The 25357-nt window shown below is 37.7% G+C and overlaps 1 protein-coding gene across 12 annotated transcripts in view; it reads right to left on the reverse strand.

The window, feature by feature from the left end:
* Positions 1-385: 385 nt before the first annotated feature.
* cacna1ba (calcium channel, voltage-dependent, N type, alpha 1B subunit, a) overlaps positions 386-25357 on the reverse strand; it is an 88888-nt gene continuing 63916 nt past the window's right edge. For 6 of the 12 annotated variants that reach the window (XM_044111231.1, XM_044111226.1, XM_044111224.1 and 3 more), the window contains 10 exons: positions 25121-25217; positions 21526-21631; positions 19350-19457; positions 16293-16399; positions 15639-15778; positions 15318-15450; positions 13838-13951; positions 10235-10451; positions 9601-9812; positions 386-8696 (listed from right to left, as the gene is read on the reverse strand). In XM_044111231.1, the coding sequence (XP_043967166.1) occupies positions 8166-8696; positions 9601-9812; positions 10235-10451; positions 13838-13951; positions 15318-15450; positions 15639-15778; positions 16293-16399; positions 19350-19457; positions 21526-21631; positions 25121-25217 (1765 nt within the window). In that variant the 3' untranslated portion in view covers positions 386-8165. The remainder of the gene's footprint in view (positions 8697-9600; positions 9813-10234; positions 10452-13837; positions 13952-15317; positions 15451-15638; positions 15779-16292; positions 16400-19349; positions 19458-21525; positions 21632-25120; positions 25218-25357) is intronic. The other 6 variants (XM_044111232.1, XM_044111223.1, XM_044111220.1 and 3 more) reach the window with 4 other exon arrangements.

Consider the following 25357-nt stretch of genomic DNA (forward strand, 5'->3'; position numbering starts at 1 on the left):
CATTTGGTACTGGATTGTGAAAAATCTCACGTATTATGTCTGGACTAATAAGTAAATATCACTCAGATAATTGTTTTTTCAATGTGAGAGCAAGATTTTGTGTTTTCACACTCAATAGATGTGTAAGTGCCAGAAGGATAATAGCAGGACTTTAATAACATCGGGAAAAGCAGCATTCAATTATAACTGCAGGTATTATTTTGATGCAGCTCCAAGGCAAAGTTTGAGGCCAGCATGGTTTTGAAATGCGACAGCAAAGGTTTAAAGGCACAAAATCAGAGCATAAAAACAATAAATTCTGCTCCTTAACTGAAAATGTCTTTTTAAATAGACATTAGATCACACCCAAATAATTAGTGACTTAAATATTAATAAGCATTGTTAAACCCCATCGTACAAAATCTAAAAATGATAGAAACAAGCACAGTGTTTCTAAAAACTCCAGATTTCCTCCACGCACATACAGTACACTGTTAGAACATGCAAACATTTGGTGTTTTTTAATTTTATTTATTTTTGTAAAAACCAAACGTACACCCGAAAGATATGCATAACCCAGAAGTTTAGATCTAATGGGTATAAGCCAGGTGATCATCTTAGACAGAGGTACATATCCTTTGATGCAATACAGACCTCAGAAAGTTCAGCAAATAACTGTTTCAGCAGAACAATATGAAAATAGCTGAGACATAAAACATGTTCGTTTTAAAAAACATTGTTATATTTTCCAAAGAGAATAACACATCTCCTCCCATAAGGGATTTTCATTTGACATTAACGTGGGTAAATATTGTGCATGCGAATACATGTATAAAGTTGCTATAGTCCCAAATAATTGGTTTCTTGTTTACACTTTGTTCCTCAATACGTTTCAGGTCTTCTTGTTTGCATGTTTTTTTTTTTGTTGTTTTTTTAAATCATTTGGTCACATGCTGAAGCCTGAATCAGTAGCTACAGAATGGACTGGGTGGAGAACTGGGGAGGTTTTGTTGCATAGCCCTACTTTTCTTGGCCTTTTTCTCCCTTCTTTTTCCTTGTAGACCACCAAAGATACAGGCTTTCAAAGAACCCACCGTCCATTCAGTCTGTTGTTGCAGGTTCCTTCCATCTTGCACAGCCATAATGGGAAGCAAATAAACCTGCCAATAATTTTCAAGATCCTTTGTCAGTCAAGATGCACAAAACAATTATTCTTTGAGTGCAGAGCAGCCTTCATATGATGTCCTGGTCAGTGCAAAGTACAGCTCTTAGCTTCAGTTCACAGGCCTCACATGAACACTTGAAGACAACACTTGAAACAGGGATCCACCAGTGGCCTCTCTGTGACATCATCGGTGACGTTCTACATGTCCTTTCACATTTATGATGACCCTTCATGGATCACAACTTATCTGCTACTTCTACAGTGGGTTGCATCAATTCACAATGGATTTTCCACATTAGCACAGCATATCTTTCTGACAAGTTCCATCAATGCTGTTGCTGCTTTAATTTTGTTCACATATTAGCTGTGTCCAAATTCTATAATCCATATTGATAAGTTGGAGCAGCTTTGCTAAAAAGGATCGCCACAGATTCATCAGTATGTATTTATACGTTGACAAATCCCAACAGAGATTCCAAAAGATGTTTTGATACCACTTTTAAAATTATTTATCTTGATTCGTTCAGTCAGTTTTCCCTAACATTTTAGCTTGCTGCAGCTTTAAAAAGATTTCATCATTTTATCCAGTATATGATTACATTTTTGATTTTATTTTTTAAATAACTTTGCGTCTTTGGATTTAAACATTGGTAAAAATGTCCGGGTCTAAATTTTGGGAACCATTACCTTAAAAGAGGTGATGAAACAGTGCCATTTATCTAATAAAGATAAATGGTTAACTCCACTCATTTTAAGCCAAAAATGTTTGTGCCAATGACAACCAAATGCTAGTAATACTATGACCTTGGAAATAAAAAAACAGGACACTAAAAATAATGGCAATAATAAGGATTATCTGCTGAATTTGAAAGACAAGAGCAACGGAAAACAATATCAAACTCCTGGATGACACTTCCTGATGTTATTGATAAAACCATGTGAGATGAGTCACACTGTTCCACTCATTAAAACACCATGAGTAATGGAAATATCTAATATTTGCATATAATCAACTTTTTTCATTCCTTGTCCTACTGGTGTAAGTGTGAAATGGAATGTCACCTTACACCACATAGGTTGCTAAGCAGCCTGATCCACATTTAAAGAAAATATATTATATGGACTTAAATATTTTTTTATTTGTTATTTGATCTTTGAAGTTGCTAAAAGTGATGAAATGTTTTACTTAGTTCTTCTGTGTGGGCCACTTTTATACAATCCAACATGAAAATAACATGCTTTTGTTGACAGTGTAGGCAATAAACTTGTTTTACTACTTATAATGGTGAAAGTTAAACTGAAGTAAAAGCCCATTTATATTCATTTTAATCTAAATTATTCAGAAAAAGGTAAGTGATTCCATTGCATTCATCCTCTTCATCTTTATTATTTTTCTTTTTATCTTTCTCTGTAGCAAAATTATTCAACTATTAAGACTCAACTGTAACTGGCATCCCACATAAGCATGCATCATATTGAGTGGTAATTTGAACACAGCTAATAGTGCCACTGTATTCTACTGTATTAAATCAGCAATGAAAGCAGCGGCTGCAAGTGCCTTGTCATGATATTATCACATTCATTTTTTTATTTTTTTTGCTAGTTGCCACCAAGGGCAACGAAGTAAATGAGTGAAGTTCCACATACAAAAAAGATATGCAAGAATCTGTGCTTAGCAGTTTACACACTTCAACACACACTAAGAGAGCAAGCCACGTTCATTCTTTATGCTCGGAGCCCTCGCTCAGACATGCTTTCTGCTGTCCAGTCAGACATCAGCTGACCCCCACATAGGAATATATTGTGAACAAGACAGGAGCTTCCTGGGGGCATATCTGACATCTTTATCAAAAATACAGGTGTTTGACCAGAGCTACACTCTAAACATGCACACTATTTTACTCACATCAGAGTCCATGGTTTTACGAGGAATTAAATGCTCACAATATTGTTAATGTAATTTTTTTTTTTTTTTAAAAGAGGAAAACACATTTCTAAGGTCATATGTTAATTCATGATTTTCAAGCGTACTGTAGGTATTAATGTTGCTTGCAGATAAGGCTTTCTGTGCCACATGTTTTCCTGCAGAGCTCCATACAAAATAAATCAACTGTCTATTCTGGTGTGGATGCATTACAAAAAAGTTGATGTTGCATTATTTTCTACGTTATATAAATCTAAAAGGATAGGCACTTTGTCTTAAAACATTCCAAACGAAAGAAAATCTGTAAGAAATAGACCTGAAACAATGGCAAACTGTAAACAGTTCACTTAAAACACACCAGTGTTATTACATGTTATTCAACAAATGGATACAACAGAAGAAAATCCTTCACAATGAACTTCTTATAGAAAACACACTAGTCGGCTAACCATGCATTACTTTGTAAAGGCTGTAAGAAAGACGTATTTGAGAAAAACAGAAGTGCTGACTGTCAGCCAGCATTCAGCCGTTCAACTGGGAATGTTGCAAAAGATCAGATGTCATTGTGGAATGGTGGAGTTGTAAACTAAAGAGCGACAGTTTGTTTTACAGTGTTGTATAGTCTGAGGTTCTCTACACTGATCCTCTGATCTGCTATTCTGTCTTCCTCCCCTGACTTACAGCACTAGTTATTCTGTTGAAACCACCATACTTCCGCTGCAGCTAACTCAAAGTGGGTGGGGATGGTTGTGCTGTTGGCTGTGAAAGAAACCTGGAAGAGGAAACGACCAATCAATCGTTTTAAACACAGTTGTGTCACATTATTGGTTCAAAGCTGCTTTAAGCACTGTATGTCTTCTGTTTTTGGGAAAGTAACAGTGATCTCCTGCTGAATATTATGATGGTATCTGTAGCATCATGCAATGCTGATCTTCAAGTACCTGAAACAACACTTTCTACTATGGTAATTCCAATTGTCTACAATTTTTCATCAAAGGCTGCACTTTGGTGTAAAAAGGAAGCTTAAAAAGGGCATAACTGTTGAAGAGTTGTTCTGCTTCCTTCAGTTTATAGTAAGAAACAACTTGGAATTTACCGTTACATGTTGCATTAGTTTGTAGCTCTCTTTTGAAGTTTTTTTTTTTTCCAACAACATTTTGTACCTTGATCTACAATTGTCACAGCAGCACAGCAAGAATCCCAAAGCACTCCCATAGCTGGCCCACAAATCAGTGAGGGTGATACATAAGCCAAGATTCACAGACAAACTGACTTTAAGCATAATTTAACATAACCGTTTGATCCTGTAGGTGTCTATACAGTTAACAACTCAAATTCCAAACTTTTCTAACGAGTGAACATATAATTTTAGTTGCTATAAGGTCACATGTGGTTATGCATTTAAAAATGAAAAAAGGTATTTAAGATTAATTTTCTATGACATTTTTGAGACTTGTCTGCGGTTCATTTTGACAATGAAAGAGTGGGAGAGAGAAGGAGATTCAGTAGATAACAGGAAGGCTGGACAGAGTTTAGCACCAGAAGTTACTCTTTTTTTAATCAACTCCCTTTCTATTATGGGACATTTCAAATTTAGAAATGTTGGCAGAAATCTCAGAGCTAAGGTAAAACTTGCATTCTCTTAAGGCATGGTGAGAACTCTCTTTTTAAATGCTAAGTGGTAATTTAACATGCCAAAGCCAACTCAGGAATAACTCAAGAATATCAATATTAAAATATCAACTCAAGAATACTTTTGTTTTTGTCATAAAATAGTAACATCCTGTTTAAAAGTGACTGCTTTATCACATGAGTGTAGTGACATCACTGCTTAGTATAAATAATTAATAACCACTCACAGCAGGAAGATGAAAATAAATAATTTTCAGTGCTCCAGTCTTACGCAGAAATTGGAATAAGCTCAAATCTGTGTTGGCAGGTCAAGGACTTACAAGAGAAGATGATTTTAAATCAGACATAAAATTCAGATTTTTTTAATCTCTGAGCATGATCTTTTCTGTGAATTTTCTAACAGCTCTAATGCGACCCAGATGAAGCATTTCCACTGTCTGCTGGTTAAGAGTTTCTAATGTACATGGTAGAAATAATCTAAAAATATCCATGCTAAACAAAAAATGTTTCCTGTCAAATAAATTAGGCTCTATTGATTAATTTCTCCTCTTTAGCTGACTAAATATCTTTACACACTGATTCAAAAAGGGTTGAAATCCTACTGTGAAAAATAAAATAAAAGCTCCCCTTTAAGATGCTACAACAGAGGGAGTTTTGCTACTAATGTCCAAACAAGGCCAACAGTACATGAAACACCAAATGATACATTAGTTAGCAGAAATCTAGATTTCATGTTTCTTACAGCAGTGGAAGGAAAAGAAATTATAGATATGTAAAGAAATGTAAAAATAAAAGGTCAACTGACTGTGATGGTATTGACATAGTAATAATAAAGAAGGTGACTGTGGAAATTATACAGCCGCAAATGAATACTGTATCTGTAATCTGTCAATTCGAACTGATATTTTTCCACAAAAAATGAAAATTGCAAAAGTCATCCAACTTTGTAAATCTGGGAACAGACATCATTTCACCAATTACAGGCCTGTTTCTTTACTTCCACAATTCTCCCAAATTTTGGAAAAAATATTTGTTGCCAGATTGGATAGATTTATTGATAAACACCAACTATTCCATGAGAGTCAGTATGAATTTAGGTCACAAAGATCCATAGTGAATGCAGTTCTTTAATTAACAGAAGAGGCTACCACTTCATTGTGGTGTTACCTAGGGCTCAGTATTGGGACCAAAGTTGTTTATTTTATACATAAATGACATATGTAAGGTTTCCAAGATACTTAATTTTGTTTTATTTACAGACAATACAAAAATTTTTTGTACAGGTGAAAATTTACAGCAACTTTTGATAGAAATTAATTTAGAGCTATGCAAATTGAAAAAGTGGTTTGATATTAATTATCACTAAATTTAGATAAAACCAAGTTTATGTTATTAGGGAATTGTGAAGGGGATAGCGATTTACAAATAATAATTGATAATGTGAAAATTGAGAGAATTACTAAAATTAGTTTTTTAGGAGTATTGATTCATAATGAGATCTGTTGGAAACCTCATGTTAAATATGTTCAATCTAAAATAGCTAGAAGTGTTGCAGTTCTCTATAATGCTAAAAAAATTTCTAAACTCCCCTCCCATTCAGATTCTCTACTCTTCACTTATTTTGCCATATCTAAGTTACTGACTGGAAGTTTGGGGCAACACCTACAAAACTTCACTTCAACCATTATGTACATTACAGAAAAGAGCCATTCGAATAGTTCACAAGGTTGATTTCTGTGGTTGATTTCATACCAGCAATTTATTTATAGATTCTTGCCTCTTTAAATTCCCAGATTTGGAAGAGTTTCAAACTGCACAGTTTGTGTTCAAAGCTAGAGACAAACTATTACCAGAAAATATTCAAAAATTGTTTACTAATAGAGTGGGGGAATATGACTATAGAGAAAACCTCAACTTCAGAACTTTAACTGTTTGAACAACAATGAAAAGGATGTGCATCTCAGTCATGGTGTGAAGATTTGGAAAGAATTCACCACAGAGTTCAAGCAAAGTCCAAGCATGAGGTATTTTAAGAAAAGCCTCAAAGTGGTTATTATAAATGGATGAATTACAGCGTTGTGGATGACCTGGGCAATTGGGTGTACGGGTGTGTGTGTATGGGTGTGTAAATGTGTGTGTGGTGTGTATATAGTTATACATTACATATGTATATATACAGGTAGATGTGTATGTGTATATATGCATATATGAGCGTGTATAGTATTTTCATCTGGTTCAGAAACAATTTTTATTTAGAAGAGACATGGGAAATGGGAAGATTATGAATTACTGAATGGAAACAGAGAGTGATTGTATAAGTTAAACTTCATTATGTTCCTTTTCAGGCTCACAGTCAAGTGGAGTATTTACAGGTATTTGAGCATGTATATTTGGTAATAAGGTATTGTATTTACACTTCTAAATATGAAAGTCTTGCTTTATTATGTCTTGTTGGTGAAATGTTTGTCTGAAATAAAAAAACAAAAAAAACCCAAATTATCAAAATAACACGCTGGTATTTTGTGGTTAGCGTACTAAAAATGTCTGTTCAGAGACATCCTTCACAGAATTTCAAAAGTTCACTTTGCATGAATACTTGGGAACAGATCCATAACTAAACAGAACCAAGTAGACTCATCACCAACATGGAGAATTAGATGGCTATTTGAACCTGTTAAATTGTCTTTGAAAAGGGGGAATCTGTTATAATTGCTGACTTATGGAAGGGCAAGTTAGTGCAGCTTTAAGTTTTAATAAAAGAACTATTGGTCAAAAAGTTAGCTGCATACACACACCACAACTCATTTTCTCCACAATGGCAAAAGGCATTATGTGTAGCACAACGGCCATCATGAGAAAAAACCCATGTCCCACACTGAACACTACGTTTAAGCAAGACAAAATATAAGCTAAATTTGAATATACAGCTGGTCTGCATAAGTCTTATCTAAAACTGTAAGACTCTTATCTGTTCAGGTTGTAGGGTATTATTACTATCCATCCATCCATCCATCCATTTTCTATTCACCCTTTGTCCCTAATGGGGTCGGGAGGGTTGCTGGTGCCTATCTCCAGCTACGTTCCGGGCGAGAGGCGGGGTACACCCTGGACAGGTCGCCAGTCTGTTGCAGGGTATTATTACTAGAACATGAAAAATGATTCTCCCATTTCAATTATTCTTTCAAGCTCAATATGGTGGTTTCGACAAAACACTGAGGTAAAAAAAACACCCTAGCAACTGCCAGACAAACGTGTCTCCTAGTGGAAAGGAAATGTATTTTCTCTTTCGTTTTAGAATGCCATGTGTATTCCATCTCCTTAACTTTCTCAGCTAGAATACAGTATTAAACACAAAATTACCATGTAAACTAAAGCCTTCAGAAAAGCTGATAAAACCCATCATAATGCCTCAAAAATGCATTAAAAAGGTTGGTTTAAAGCCATGGTAGCACCATTCATTCCCATCTACCTTCTGTACCTCAGTGCCCTGTATCCAGTGCCTGGGCTGGTGCTGCCCCCTAAACTTAAGTGGTACCCATTGGGCACACTCGGGTCTACACCAAAAGTTGGATGTAGGGCTCCCATCCTTCGAGGCAGTGTGGTCCGGGGTGACTGTTCAGCACTAGGGGTAGGGGACAGTGATGCCACATCCTGGAAGACATCCAGCTGGTTCTGGAAGCTGCTGTAAGGACTGCCCAGGGCCTCACCATGGCCCTGGCCCAGAAAGGGCTCTGAGCTGATACGAGTGACAGGGCAGGGGAAGTAGTAGGAACCACTATGACGCAGGGTGTTGTGTTCCGACAGGCCACGGCTTAGTCGGCCAGGACTCTGAGAAGCCTGACTAGACACAAAGTGCACTTGAGAAGGGTGTGCAGTCTTATATCCCACCCCAGGCCGTGGGGTGTGTGGGACCTGTGGGAGCTGCCGGCGTCCACGGCTTGGTGTGCTTGAACTGGATCTTGATGCATCTTGGCTGCCTTTAACCAAACCACTGCCCTAGGTGAAAATTGAACAAGCAATTTGAAATGACAGAACAATGAGCAAAATATGTATGAAAAGAAAAGAATTGACAAGAAGACAAGGACAGGGTCAGAAAGAAACATACATTAAGAGGTGAGAGATACAAACAATGATAGGAAACAAAGTTGAACAGAAAATACAAAGATACAAAAAAAAGAACAAACACCAATGATATGGGAATGAGACAAAAATTCAAAAAAGCATGAAAAGAGAATGTGGGGAAAAAAGTGAAAGCGAATGAGAGGCCATACTAAAGAAAGACAGAGTAGAAAATGTCTTCAGACAATAACACCTTTCAGATCAGATATCCTATCCAAAATCTACACACGTTCTATTATATACCTTACAAGCAGCTGAAAATCAAACATTCCTTGCTGGGACCTTTTCGCTCACTGTGGAGCAGAAAGAGCCACAGGCCAATTTTACAATTTTGTGCCACACGCCTTTGGGTCTCTGATCCCAGTTGCACACTCAGGAAGCACACATGGCCTGCTACTGTGTCTTAAGCGACACAGTAGGTATACGTGGGTATATGCTTAAGAGAAAATCTGATTTGAAAGGGGCTAATGTTTGTAGTTTAAAATATCCATAATTCGTTGTAATAATTGACTTTATTTGAGAAATATTTGTTCTAGACGTGAAAACAATACATTTAAACCTTAGAAATGACAGAGGTAGTGTTTTTTATGTGAGTATATAAGCAAGATTTAAATTATTAATGAAACTACCAATCATAATCTCCGACAAGCAATTAGTACATTCTACAAAGATAATCAATGAATTCTAATGTTTATGTTACGAATGGCTTTAATGTATCCAAATAAAATAGGAAAGTGCTTCTCCATCATCCGTTCTATTCCAGTCAGCTGCAGCCTCCTACCTGCTTTTTGCTGGTTTCCTGCTCCTCTCGGTAGGAGCAGGCGGCAGTAGCAGATATGGGACAGCAGCGTTCCCGGCTGCAGTAGCGGTCACAGGAGTAGTAGCGTTGCTTGTCTGCTGAGGAGTGATGGTGTTTCCTTTCATGGGAGCGCCCACGTTTATGGGCTCGCTCTCTGGAGGCAGCAGGTTCAGATGTCGACTGTTCTGGTTCGCCTTAAATGGGAAGAATATTCGTATTTATTTTAGTGATTTATTTGATTACGACAGTGCATATTAACCAATACTACAACAATTTATAGCAGTGTAAATATGAAGGAATTAGCACAATAGCTAAATTTCATCCTTTGTCCTAAGAAAAGTAAGGACAAAAAACCAAACACCTATGCAATTCAGAGAACAAACAGCACTGAACTGAATATTTTTTTAATTCATTACCTTTAAGATTTCAATAGTTTTATTACTAATCAATAGTTTTCATGGCATTATTTTTTTGTTGAAGTCTTTTTCTGATAGAAAAATAAAATATCAAAGAAAAGTCTAAAAGTAGGAGGGAGACCGTTTTGCACTTGACACAATGGGTCAATCCACTGTTTTACAAAGTGAGCTTCTTTAGAAACACAACTTTGCTGACTGACCAGCTGAGTTGGGAGGTTCAAGAGGAGTATCCAAAGACCCTTGTCTCTTGTCTTTGTCCCGGTCTCTGCGGTGGTGGCAGTGATGGTGGTGGTGATGGTGATGTGTTCTCTCCTGACGAGGTTTCTCCAGGGTGTAGTCCCTGAGGTTAACCTCCTGGGGCCGCTGTGGAGCTACAGTGGTAACAGAGCGTCTCATAGAGCTAGCATCACGGCCAGCCTGAAGGAGCAAAGAAAGAAAAGGATGAGAATCACATTCTACACAAGTTATTTCTGTGGCACTACACATTTCATTTCATCATTACATTTCCATCTCCTGCTCCCACTATTTTGCATTTTCTGATGATCAGCATGTATTCTGCATGCTGATCATTCACAACGGCAGACATGCTAAATATATTGCCCCTGCTAAGCATCCTAGTTGTGCCTGCTTTGTAGATCAGCTTTGTGATTGCTCTCAAGTTTGCACCAGTTTTCATACACTCAAACCTTTTTAAGGATCAGTGATCCTTAAAAAGTATTAACTTTTTAAGTTAATAATTAAGTATTAACGTAATGATTATGGCTTACAACTAATGCCATCCTAAAAATTAGTTCATGAGAAAATTAAATACGATTAAGACATACTTCATACTACATGGATGTCATCTGTAGACTGATATTTCTGGAATAAAAGAACTTGTATTATTTTTTTGTAGTAACCAAGTTATCACAGAAATTTAGTTTTGTCAAATTTTGGACTTTTAGTAACTGGAACCCATAATCATCGACATTAAACTACTTAAAATATTTCTCTTTGTATCTAATTCATTTATATAACAAATTTACTAACACTCTGTGAACACAACTATTAAAGCTGTGTAAATTGAAACATGTAACTAACCATAACAGACAATAACTGGGATGTTTAAAACATACATCTTATTTTCATCTCTAAGATGAACTTCAGAAAACAAGGTCAGGTGTTAGCCTACAATGGGCATCCTGCACATTTCCTGCTAAATAAAATGGACCTTAGCATGTGCTGGTAGTAAAAGGTGATACAACTCCACATTTTTATGAGAAAAGGACAGACTAACACTGTCAGTGCAGAGCAAAATCTTAGATAACAGTAGAGGTCATAGCAAAGGTCATAACAGGATTTGAACAAGTTGAGCACAAATTAAAAAAAGAAAAAATAAAGATGGGACATTGTAAATGATTGCTGTGGGGACCCATGACTCTGGCTGCACTCTAGAGTTCCCATCACACTCTAGCAGGCTGCTTACAAAAGGCCAACTTTAATTGAATTGGCTGAAGGATTTTCTGGCCTTCGTTCCAAAAGGTGAGAAAACAAAGACAGCAGGTCAGCATGCTCTGATATGGTCCATCCTTTCATTAATCCTTCACTGCAGATTTCCCTCTCTCTGTAACCCAATTACCATTCAGTGAATGTTGAGTCCAGACCCATTTTGAGCAACTTCTCAGTAGGCAGCAGGAGGAAAACATCATTGAACCAATGGCTGGCGACTGGCCAGGGTTTAATTGCATTATTGTACACTTCTCTGCTGTGAAAGCAGACCAAACAACAGTGCTCCATACTTGAATTGCAGAAAGCACTTTAAACGCACAAATCAATCAACATTAATCAGGAATGAGCTGTTTCTTATATTTCTGTGGATGTTTCAGCCTGAGTTCAATTAACAGGAAGTCTTCTATGCATGCCAACTGGCGTAGAGAGGCTTCAAGGACAGGTGTGGTAAAATATTCAGTAATTCATAGAAAAAAGGGTTCAGTGTCCTGCTTGTTCATTGAGATCAGGTTTCATGATAAATAAAGCCAGAAAAAACTGAGATGATAAAAAAAGGAGAGAAAAAGGAAAATGATTTCTAAAACAGACACAAACATTTTTAGATGACACACTAACGACTGTGCATTGAACAAATGTCTGCATGTCATTGGTCCCCAATATGGCAGTTTATCAGGAGCAAACACTTCCAGTTTCTCTGATCTCAACGATGAAATCTGGCATTTACATGACAGAGGCAAGGTTCAGAGGTCAGCCCACAGTGGAGAGATATTACAGTCGGACTGCTGTGAGTGTTCCCCTCAACATGACAATGCAAATGCTTCAGGTTGAGGGAGTGGAAACAAGATATGACTGCAGGAATAGAGAAGTCCAAATATGGCTTCATGCAATGAATGTTAGTGATTATCTTGTACCACAGACACCATGATATTTTCTCTTGACCATGACTGACTTCTTACATTTAAAAACATAGATACATAAACCAGACCTGCTAGAATAGAAGACCAAAGGATAAGAATGGGAGATCTGGGGTTGTTTTAAAGACTTTGCTCTATATTTTTGGACTAAATGTGAGTCCTTGTCTGTTTCAGCTAGATGTTTTGGCTACAGAACAGGATTCTGTTCACCAGTATGAATGATAGAACAGAAGGCATTAAAGGCTGAATTGATACTCCCGAACAGTAATGAAATACTGTATTGTAAGGTTTAAATACAGGTTTAAATATATTGAGTCTTCCAGCTGCTCTTTTTCTGCACTGCTTTGATAACTCTTCTTCTGAGGTATTGTGGGAAAGATGGTAAGCTAATGTTTTGAAATTGTTTGAAAGCACATTTTACAGTTAGAAATAAATTGACTTTAGTGGAATAATGTAATTTTTTATGGGGCTGTCCCACCTGCTTGCATAAACAGATCAGGATCAGTTCATAAGTAGAACATTTCTGAAGAAATGTAAACAGGCCCTACCAAAATGTGCCTGTTGGTTGTAACCCACCTTCCTGATGCTAAAAATGAGCAACAATGCTAAAGTAAGCAACAATGTAGTCAATAACGTGTGGAGAATCAAAAGCATGTTGACTAACATGGACTTACTCCATTCAGTATGCAAACATTAGTATACAAGCTAAAATTAGCCAAAATGATAATGCTAGGCTTAACCCTAACATTAACATTCCTATGCCTATGAATTGCCATGGCATCAATAAGTTTATGATGTTAACATGAACGATTGTGGTCAACGTAATAATTTGACTCCTTTATATGCGGTTATCCAATCATCAGTACCAACGGGGGTTAAAAAAAACCCCTCAGAATGCAACTTTTCAGTCCACAAGAAAAAAGATCACTGCTCTGCTCCACTGCTGCTGAAGGATAATGTTAAATTTTTTGTTCTTTTCATTCTGTATAACAGATTTATAAGTGGTCTTTTGTTCATATTTGCTATGAATAAAGCCTGTAAGCTGATGTGAAGGACTTTCTCTTGTATTTCCATGATGTAACATTGACTAGTCAACTAGACTCTTATCATGTTGAAGTCGTCTAAGCCCTATTCCACATCCAGCATCAGACCCTGTGCTTAATGTTGTTCTCCTTACACCCAGAAAAGCTGACTGCACCAAGAATCCCATTTATTTCCCAAGACACCTGGTTTGCAGTGAGCATAAACAAAAACTGAATAACTAAATATTCAGCTCCTAAATACACTCTAAAAGATTCTGTCTCAAAGATGAGACAGAATACTGTAAGCACAAATCATAATACTACTGGAGCACTTATAAACACATTTACTGCAGTTGAGGACACGAGGAAAAGCTGTTACCTGGAGCTCCACGTTGAGCCGAGGCATTGAAGCAGCCCTGCCCTGGCTCTCCAGACCTGGACCAGGGACTGGGACTGGGACTGTGCTGCTGACACTGTTCAGCCCTACTGACTCCTGGACATACAATAAGTTCCATATTACTTCCTGCATCAACACTTTTTTTTACAAGATGGAAAGCTTTAGGGATATAATCATTAGGGTTTAAGAAAACGCTGTCATTTTACAAATGATATCAATGTAGGACAATCTGCTAGTATTTAAATAAAATAATAGGAGTGCAGCATCAGAACTTCATAAATCACAATTTTTAGTAAAAAATAATTTCTATATGGCAAGTTATTCATGTAATTCACCAGTAAATTAATTATAATGATAGAAAACCAACAGATCCAAATGTCATAGTTTGCATGCTGCTGATCCTGTGTAATAGAATAGTTAATTGAAAAAATGCTATTATAATGTCAAAGCAAAATGTCCATATTAAGGTGAAAGGAGCAAATGTTTCACATGTTGGTTTTGGTGCATTCTTCTCTGAGACTAAGAAAAAAAAGACTCATTTCAGACATTGTTTGGAAGAACAGTGTACTTTGATTGAACAGTTAAGTGTAGAGAACAAAACATAAAAGGACAGAAAAGATTTGCTGCAATGATTTTAAAATCAAAATAAAGACCAGAAAGAAGTGAGAGAATGGGTCAAAGATAAGCCAAAATGGGACAAGCGCACTCATTATTCAGCTCCCGGGTGAGATAAGAAGATTTAGTGTGAACTATGTGAAGCCAAGTTATTGACAAGGAGCCCCACAAAGTTGTTTGAATGTTTAAAGCAGGTGACATTGTGATTAAGAGTACATTATCTGGTCTGCTGAGACATGGATCGTTTTGTGGACAAGCCACTCTACACTGTCCTTGTACTCATGCTTTCTATGTTTTTGGGGGTGGGTATATTTATCAGATACCAAAAATCATAGATCCATTTGGACAGATTAAACTACTTTAGGAGGTGTTGTCTTTTGCTCAAGAAGAAAAATGTTTCAACAAGAAAGTACCCCAATCAAACCAGTAAGCAAGCAGTCTCTTCGTTAAGATCAACATAAGTGATGTTATTCAGGTTATGAAGTGACCAGCACAAATAGCAGACCTTGAACCAACAGAAACATGTGAGGTGGCAAGAACTACAGATGAACAGTGGACTGAGATCCAATCATCCTGGGAATCTTTTTTCACAGGTGTCAGAGGTTGGTTGTTTTTAACCGTGCAACTAGTTTCCATGCAGCTCCTTATATAACTACATTAGTTCAGTAATCCCCAATGATGTCAGAAACTAATGAAGTCATGTAGAAATCAACTGCAAGGGATCACTGGTGGTTCTATAAACTTTTATTCAACAAATAAAATGTAGTGTGTGTTTTTGTAGGTCATTCTAGAACTTCTTACACAATGGGATTAGCCCAATGGCTGCACATGTTTGTCTCTGCATTACCTGATTGACAGCGTTTGATGTGTCCACTGATGGGCCTTTGGATATGGTTCTCTTTGGTTTGGGATAGACCCCCTCGGTGGGCCTCTCCATCCCAGTGGAAACTACTGATTTATTTCTGGGGTCATAACCTGGCCTGAACGACACAACAGCCACAGCTTCAAATCACATTACATTTTAGAAATTATTAGCAAAATATATTCCAGAAGAATTTTAGGTTACCACCATATCTAGACAGAAAATGCACATTGATTGTGTTAACAGGTATTTATTCAACCAACTGATGCAAGATTTCAGAAAGAAACTGTGAGGTGTGGAACTTACAGCATCCCTCCATTGTTGATGGAGTTAGAGCTGACCACTTGACGGAATGACTCCAGGCTTTGCTGAGATTGAGGAGCACTGGGTGAGCCCTGCATGTGAGTCAGAGGCAGCAATGGCTTAAACAGAGCTTCGACCTTGTACTGTGGAGGAGAAATGGATGGCAACATGCTGAGGACATTCAGAAGCAGCAGGCAAAAATATTCTTGGACACCAGGGAAAACAATATTCTGTTGTGTCACCTAAAAGTGGACACTAGGGGCAGAATATTGTCTTTAGAGTCATGCATTCAGACATTGTTTGTGATCATTTGTGATTCCAGAAACAAACATGCATCTGTGGATGTGCAAGTTCACTGCCTGTCTACTTTCAACTATTCAAGCTTGATTTGTGCTTTAGAAATGTCAAAGATTCTTTTGTAAAAACCCAATGAGCAACCTGTGGAAACACAAGTACTTTCTTTTCATGTCTCCGGTCATGCAGATCTTTGGTGAATCTGTGCATTTCCTGTGCAAGGACATGAGGGCACATGCACTCAGGTTTATATTGTCGCATACAATGTGAGCGTGCTTGGGTGCATTTGTGTGTGCATTTGTATGTGCATTTGTGTGTTTGTGTGTGTGTCTAATCTGTGTGGAAGTTGTGCAGACATTTTACCTGGGGGTCAGAGTTGGCCATCTGCTGCAGCCTCCTCGCTCGATTCTGTTTCAAGTAGTCAAAGATCATCAGTGCTGCGTAAACCTTTCCTACCGTTAGCTCATTGGCTGAGGATGTGAGAAGACAGGAAATAATGTGAGAAGAGAAAAAAGAAGCAACTCTATAGACCTAGTGCTTCTCTTTTTGATCTTAGCACATTTAATTAATGGTTCAGGAAAGAAACCTTTTTGTTACATTCATAGCAAGTTATTAAAATAGATTTTTCAGTAAGAATACATATTACAGCTAAACTGAAGCAAATGCATATTTGTAAGCACTGTATGAAATGAATATTGCTTATAATTAGCAGGTAGCTAAAGCAACATCCAGTACAGATTTATATAAGATTTTGAGCAAATCAGAAGTACACCTTGTGAAAGGCGACTCACCAACTGTCGTCAGTGACTGGTCTATTTTTAGGGAGAAACTGACTTGATTGAACTAATTTTCTTTAGATGTTATTCAGGTTTAAAAAATTAAAACAAATGAATTATCTGGAACAAATCTATAAAAAAAAATATAATGATATTCTTGCAGATCTTAAGTTGTTAACAAATTGACAAGAAACATGAATCTTCCAAAAGAGTTGTGAGCACCTAGTAAGCAATCAGACATAAGAAGTAGACCTTCTTGAATACATTTATTGTAAAGGGAATTTTAACAATGATGTGGACTCTGATGAATCACTTCAAACCTTTCTTTGTTTAGCACAAATAGTAAATGGCTTGTACTTGTATATTGCTTTATCAGGTCCAGAGGACCGCAAAATTCTTTACACTACACTCAGCCATTCACCAATTACAAAACACACATTCAAACACTGATGGTGGTGAGCTACTGTGTAGTAGCCACACCTGCCCTGGGGCAGTCTATGTCTGACAGAGGAGAGGCTCCCATGCACTGATTCCACTGGCAGGTCATCCCTATCAGGCAAGGCAGACGAAATGTCTTGCCCATCTGTCTTTGTCGACAAAACGACAGATGGAGCAGGAACTGAATCATCACCCACTGTTTGTGTGACAAACTCCTACCAACATCACCACTACGGTGCAATTCAGATGAAAAACAAATTTATTAGAGGAAAATCTACAGAAAAAACTACAAGTTACAGTATGCATGTTGCATAAATGTGCTCACTCTTAAACTAATACTTGAAGAAAATTTTGATTCCCACTTCCTATCATCCATCCAGCTATCAATTGTCTATACCACAGGTGTCAAACTCCAGTCCTCAAGGGCCCCTGTCCTGCAGTTTTTAGATGTGCCACAGGCACAAAACACTGGAATGAAATGGTTTAATTACCTCCTCATTGTGTAGATAAGTTCTCCAGAGCCTTGCTAATGACCTAATTATTCTATTCAGTTGTGGTGCAGCAGAGGCACATCTAAAAGTTGCAGGACTGGAGTTTGACACCCCTACTCTATACCCACTGTTCTTCGCAGTGTTGCTGGGAGGGGCTGGTGTCCATCTACAGCAGTCATTTGGTGAGGAGGCGGCTCACATTGGTCAGGTCAGTAGCCCATCACAGGACAACACATAGACTCACATACATAGACAAACGATCACATACACACACGCACACGTTTGTCACACTATCTTTGTGGAGACTTTCTATTGACTTCCATTCATTTCTCCAGCCTAATCCTACCCCCAACCCTAACATCACAATTCACCCCCTTAGTCCTTAACCTAACCCTTAACCCAGAAACAGGATTTCCTCTTGTGAGGACCAGGGTTCAGTCCCCACAAGGAGCAGTGAGTTCCCACAACATAATAAGTGTCAGGAAAATAGTCCCCACATGGTATTAAGTACATGGTATTTAATACACAAGCACACATACTCACACCCACGCACACACGCAAACCATAAAGTCATGTTTTTGCTTTGTGGGAGGAAGCTGGAGTAATCAGAGAGAATTTGCGCATACACAGGGAGAACATACAGAAGGCCACGAGACCTCGTTAGAATAATGCTACTAACGACTCCACCATGCAGTCCCACCTTCTATCAATTATGGTGAATCTGACGAACCACAAACCAGGTTCCGCTGTTCTTGTTAGATTTTTCTACCTTTTGCTTCATTGCATCCTTGAACTGAAGCCATCGTGAGCAAAGGTTATGCAGAGTATGAAAAAGATCTCATTGGACAAAAGTATCAGTCAGGAGATTGGTATAAGGAATGTAAGCAGGTACTAACCTTCTTTGGAATACAAAGAAGGTTATTTGACATACATGGAATTTATTTTAATGACTTATAAGGACTGGGACTCTGCATCAGCAGATGTGTATTCTTGATCTGACTTGGACAGAGGGATAATGTACAGTGGATCATCACTGTCAAAACCAGCACTCTGAAAGTAGAGTAACACTACGGTATAACAGCCAACCGATCAATGTCATTCACCTGGGTTGGCTGTTCATTTTTTTTCTCTGTTAGTATCTTTTTAACTACCAGATTAAACAATATCATCTTCACTTAAACTATCAACTTATCCTCTACACTCAGTCCCAACCCGACAACTCAATGAGCCTTTTCTGATTAAGCACACTCCCAGGTGCCTGATAAACTTTTACCTAAAATCTTGTTTCCAATTCAGAAGTTCTTTTATCTATAAAAATTTTGTGTTAAAACTAGATACTGAGGAGAGCTAGTTTAAGGATTAAAGTCAATAATCAAAGCTTGTTGCTTGGCATAAACAATCACCATTGTTTCTTTCAAATTAAGCTTTCCTATATAGCTACAGTATATCTATGTTCCCTCTTGAAAGATGTGCAGATGTACAATCTTAGCCGGCAGCGATGGCAACACATTCATTATTACATACATACTTTAAGTGTTTTTATGCAGTACTGCATAAAAACATCTGTCAGTATCCAATTGCGTTGTCATTTCTGCATTATTGTGCACATGAACAACAGTATGCATGCTCTCACATTGTAAAGCAATGCTTTAGATAAAATGGTTATTTACAGGTCAAAGCAGAACTTGATAGTTAAAAATGAAGCAGGAATTTACGTTTGTGTGGCGTCACCAACAAATCCATGGTCTTCTGACTGAGGCTCGGCCAAACTGTGGATATTTCTTTCTTTAACTCTGCATCCCTTAAACGCTGCAGCACCATACCTGGAAATCAACAATAAATATATAATTCAACCTTCTAAATGACCAGAGTACAGGAGAATAAAATAACAAAAAATATTCTATTAAGAAGAAATGGTAGACACTATTATAGGCAAGGAACTACTAAAACATCTGGTTCACCGGGCTTTAAGGATATGTAATATCTGGAGATGCTCCGATCAGGTATTTTTGCTGCCGAATCTGATCAACCATGAAGGCCGATCACTGCCGATCATCGATCATTGTCATTCACCTGGGTTGGCTGTTAATTTTTTGCTTTAGGTATAAATTATTCTATGTGATCTGGCAAAATAAAAAATTATCTGGCAATAAACTAATTTAGACATAAAACATGCAAAATACTTGCAGGCACAATACAACAGCTACTCAGTCAAAAGGACAACTGAAAAACCTGCAATCAGTAAAACAATATTTAACAGTAAGACTCTGTACACTAAATTATACATGGGTCAAATAAATCTCATAACACCGCCTGTATCAAATAATGTCAAGTAAAAAAGGAAACATTCATTCAAAGTTAAATGCAGATTGCATCAAAATAAACAATCCTGAGTTACTGAATCAAAATACCTGAGAGCATGACAAGCTGATAAATGCTGGTTCTGATTGGCTGTTTCTGACTGAGTTGAGAAATTCTGCAGAATGCCAGGAGGCAGAGAAGATCAATTTTCCCCCCAGAGATTATCTCTTATGTTAGAACATAGCAAAGTTTTATGTCTTTTTTTTTTTTTTTTTTTTTTTTTTTTTATTTACATGCAACAGCTTTAGGCAGATGTTCAGTGTGAGAGTTCACTGCGAAATATTACTACCGGTACCACGTAGTGGGGGTTCAACAAAAGCAGAACCAGCGTCTTACACCTCTAGCTCGTTGACTTAAATTATTTTTCAGGATATTTGTTTAGCTTTCTAACCATCATGCTCATCCAGGTGAGTATTTGTAGTTGTGCTCTGCTTTACCTGCTGTCTGATTGCTCCGGACCTCTTTTTTCCGGCAGTGAGCCTCGATATAGTCAAACTCCATCAATTGATTGTTATTTTAAATGTCATATTAGATTCATTGTGTTGATGCATTTTGACGTGCTGTACCCCCGAGGCAATTTTCCACCGCAACACGCAAACTTCCCTATTCACTCTCAGAGCGTTAAAGTTCCTCACCACATTGCTTAAGATTTGCTGTTGCGGGCTCGCGCAGTGTGAAGAATCAGGAGACAGAAGTAGCAATATGACATGCTAAAGTGAGACATAGGTGATCGGTTTTGGTGATCGGCAACAAGAGACCATGATTGCCGATCACCGATCATACATTATTACACGGAAATCGGCCGATTATGATTGGTGGCTGATCGATCGGCATGCCTCTCTGAAGTAGTACCTATTGGTAAGACCTTTTTTTAGCCAGTAGCCTACTGATTCGTAGTCTATTTGCCAATTCTTGTTTTGGCTGATTTGCATTTTTTTCTTATGGACTATAACACAGAAAGGAGAAAACACTGTTTGATAAGTTTTAAGTCTAACTGAAAGAAAAAAAAACACAAGACTATTACCTTTTCACAGACATTAGGGTAATCTGATTTTAAATAGACTGAAGAAATAACATTAAAGTACATAAAATTGCAAGTCATTTCTATGTATTTAAAATAGTGGGGACACACGTTTGACCAATTTAATGAGTGGAGAAATAAAAAAATCTGACAGTTTTTTATCTGGCCTGTTGATTACCAATCAAAGTTGATAGATGTTCTCTGTTCTAAACTGATCAGTTTAAATCATTTGTCAATGTTTAACTCGATAAAATCTTCAAAGATCACATGTAGCTTGATTTAATTAATAGTTTTTTAGAGATTTGCAGTAAATGCATGATGGATTAGCTTTCTCCACCATTTCAACTTTACCAATTAGATTTAATTTTAGGAAATTTCAATCTTACCCACATCTTATTTCTCTTTACTACATGGTTTTAAGGCAGTGCTTTAGTGCCTTTTATAGCTCATTTTATATAATACCTTTTTGTTTGTGACACTTTTTGTATAGATGTTTGAGTTTATCTGACCTGAGGCCAACTTGATCTCCAGCGCAGTGCGAATCAGGCCCATCAGAGTGGAGGTAAAGTGGACTGTGTTGTCATCAGCAATGGGCATGTTCATTTTGACAAGACGCTGTGCAGAGAATAAGGTGACAGAAGTAACATTATGACGTGCTAAAACCTCCGCACCAAAATATCTAATCCACTCAGAGAAATCAATCTGTGTGCTACTGCAACAGTCTTTATTACTTTTTGGCCAATTTTGTTACTATTGCTTTCTTTTTTTTAATTTTATTTTGTAATTATACAATTTCACCTAGACTCAATTTAGCACACAAAAAGTCTTCTCCACGTAAATGTAAAGACAAACTAGACATTCACATTCATTGCTATTGGCTACATTATGCACTATTTAGCAAGTCGAAGTGCACTGGTGCAAGACCGACATTGACCAAAAAAAAGGTGAGAAAAGGCATGTAACGCATAACCATGAAGGTGCCTGGACAGTTTCAGGAGCTCGACTCTGTGCTTACCACCCTAGCAATCAACAACTTAGGAGTTGAAGAGACTGAACATGCTGCAGATGTAAAGTGGGAACTACCAGTAAACAGTGTCCATTCCACCAAGCTGGGTTAGCCATAGCAGAGAGATTCAGAGGTAGTTTTATATGACACTAGTGGCATCACTAGATGCAGAAAACAGACATTATTGTTGTAAGAGTTGAGCTCCCCTGAACACAAAAAGCATTCATCTACATGTTCTAACAGTGGCAGAGAGAAGACCAGAGAATGAGGTGGGAATGAGGAGTTGAGGGTCCAATGCGCGCACACACGCACACACACGCACACACACGCACACACACGCACACACACGCACACCCCCGCACACATGCATACACATGATCAGAAGATCACCAAGCACAGAGAAGATTTCAAAGAATAGGAGTTACAGTATGCAAGTATGACACGTTTGAATACAAATTTGCTGTGAAGGGTGTCAGGTACCTCAGTTATGCTCTTGTGATGTCCACATAGATGTTATCAGATTATTTACTTAAACTCAAAGCTACACAATGTAGCCAATAATTTATTTTCTGATTTAGAATAGAGTTGAAAATATCAACCATGTTCATGCCCATTACACAGGCACGCTAAAAGGATAATGGGAAAATAATGAAATGAAAGTTTAGAAAACAAAGCAGTATTTAATCTTTTTAATAAAACATAGAGAGCTTATTTTTTTAGGTAGATGGAGGGGAACACATGTACAAATGGGCAAAGGCTGCTTTCTTGACTTTTACAGTCAGAAGTCCAAGAATTATTAATAATAAGCAGTTAGTGGCAAGTATTAATGCAGAAATGTAACAAAAGTTAAAACCTGGAGTCAGCACAATTTCAACCTGGATTTTTTAATTGTTCAAAAATAATAATAGTGTGACATAATATGTGAGATGAAGATCAAACAACAGAGACCAATGTCACACTAGTTACCTCTATCCCAACAGAAACAATAACATAGCTTACTTAAATTGGTGGCTGTTGCTGCAGTGAGGAGGGGGAAAAAAGCAAAACAGAATCAATAAATTATAAGTTGGAACACTGAGGGACAGCCTGATAAGTCAGTTCCTACTTTCGTCTGACTCCTTAAACTTTTAGACTACTGTACAGCACATCTAATTTAAACTTTTTCATGGGCAGCCATGGTTCTGATTTCTTAATCTATCAAGCTCTGCATGCAAGACAATCTGTTCCCTGTATACTAAAGAAAAAGATTCAGGGAGAAGAGACAGCTCCTTTATCCCATCTATGCTCAGGCAAAATGTAGGACTACTCCTCAATAAACTAGACAGGGAGGAAGCACTCACCCAGCAATACAGGGAAAAAACAGGACTATGTCCAGTTTCCAACTGTGAAAACTCAAGAAAAAATATGCCTCACAATGAAAGCTGGATTTATTATTCCCTGAGAATATTATTGTAAATAAAGACCCCTAGAATAACCCTGCCTTAGCGTATGTATATTGGGTTCAAATCCAGATTTCACCATCACAACAAACCATGTGAAGGAAAACCATTTGATCAGCAATATGATGATGTCGCCATCCTCCTTCACTGAGAAATTACTGTTCTTAGAGCCATAATGGGAGGTGTTGGGTGTTTAACAGCCAGCCTCTTTCCTCCTGGCCAAGTAGCACACGTCTTCCAGAGTCCAGATACTACAAAGGACCTTAGAGCAAAAGCTCACCAAATCAATATTTCCAGACATTTTACATCGTATCTCAGCAACAGCACAATACGCAGAATGAGACACTTCTAGATCATCAGTCTTTGTTTGGGAAAATATCAAAACTATCTACCTTACATGCCCCTGGCATGTAAAGACATGACATTATTTGGTTTTACTCTTGGAAACAGCTGTTAAAAAGGATCCAGGACTACTTGAACATGTTGACCTAAATACGTTGCAAGTTTCCTATTACCTAAAAAAATGCTGTTTGTTATATGACAAATGGTATATTTTGTACTGGAACTTACAAAGTAAACACAGGAAGGCTAGCTTTACCTGAGTAGTTGTTTATCGCATTGCGTTTGACTGGTGTAATTTTAGATAATGCCACACTCTGTCACTATTGGCTGTAATTTAAAAAAATAAAAATTGAGGCAAATCTGGACAATTTCCCACATGAAAGAAAGAAGAGTGTGAGAGCCGGACCGGAAAACAACAAAGGGCTTAATCTGTACCCTGGGCATTTCTCCAGAACACTTTCAGTCATTTATACCAGCAGAACTGACAAAGGCTCTAACAGGTGATCGTTACCTTAAGGAGTTAAAAATAAATGCCGTGCTGAGACAGGCAGAGCTGGACGTCTTTTGAGATGCTGACAGGAGCTACGTATACTGCCTGAGGTACTGACGTCACCCATGGAGGTCCAGTGTCGCTGATATCACCACACTGGACTCTAAACAGCACAGCTGTTGCTGAACTGGACACAGCTCCACAGACGCTGGGAGATACGTCAAAGACAAGCAGCGCTAACGGAGCTATACTAGAAATATCTACTGTAAATAAAGATGTATTCAGGTTCTGATACAGTCTGTGTATGCTAACTTGAGGTTCCTTTGACTAAATGTAATATCCATATAGAACCCTAATTTAATTTAGCAGTGTATTATCATTAGAAAGAAATAAAAAACAAAAGGAGCAAAAAAATGGAAGGGAATGAGTAGAAAGACAGAACCACAAAGAGTGTAAAAGAGCCCAGCATATCTGCACACACACATACACACGCCACCTATACTGAACATACATATGTGGACACACACACAAACAAAACCTACAGTAGTCCATCTAAATACAATATTCACCTAATGAAGCTAATTTTTGCCATAAACATTACAAATAACTGGAACTAGCTTAGTTAAACCACTACTGAACAACATCAGCTCACAAAAGCAGCTAGCTGAACAAAACAGTAAACACAGGAACATAAGACTGGAGCTTACACCAAAAAGGTATTAGCACAGTAGCAAAACAAAGAACAAACAAGGAGCACTGCAGAGCACGTCACTGGGAGAAACGCTGCTTTTGCACAGGGAAGAACGTGGAAAGAGAGTAGGGTCTACCTTGTAGGCGACTCTTGGTGGACATTTCTTTCCCAAACCTAAGGGCGGGGGCATGTGTAGCAGCATCTGATACATATCGGAGTACTTGATACGGCCACTTCACAGGGTTGGGGAAAAATAACAACAGAATGCAAACAGAGAAGGATTGGGAAGAAAAATCAACAGGAGAACAATGGAGAGGAGAAACAGAAATCTGTTGTCAATAGATTTCTTCAAGTGAGATGTAGGGTGGATGCC

The sequence above is a fragment of the Gambusia affinis genome, linkage group LG03 (genome assembly GCF_019740435.1).
Source record: "Gambusia affinis linkage group LG03, SWU_Gaff_1.0, whole genome shotgun sequence".
NCBI lineage: Eukaryota > Metazoa > Chordata > Actinopteri > Cyprinodontiformes > Poeciliidae > Gambusia > Gambusia affinis.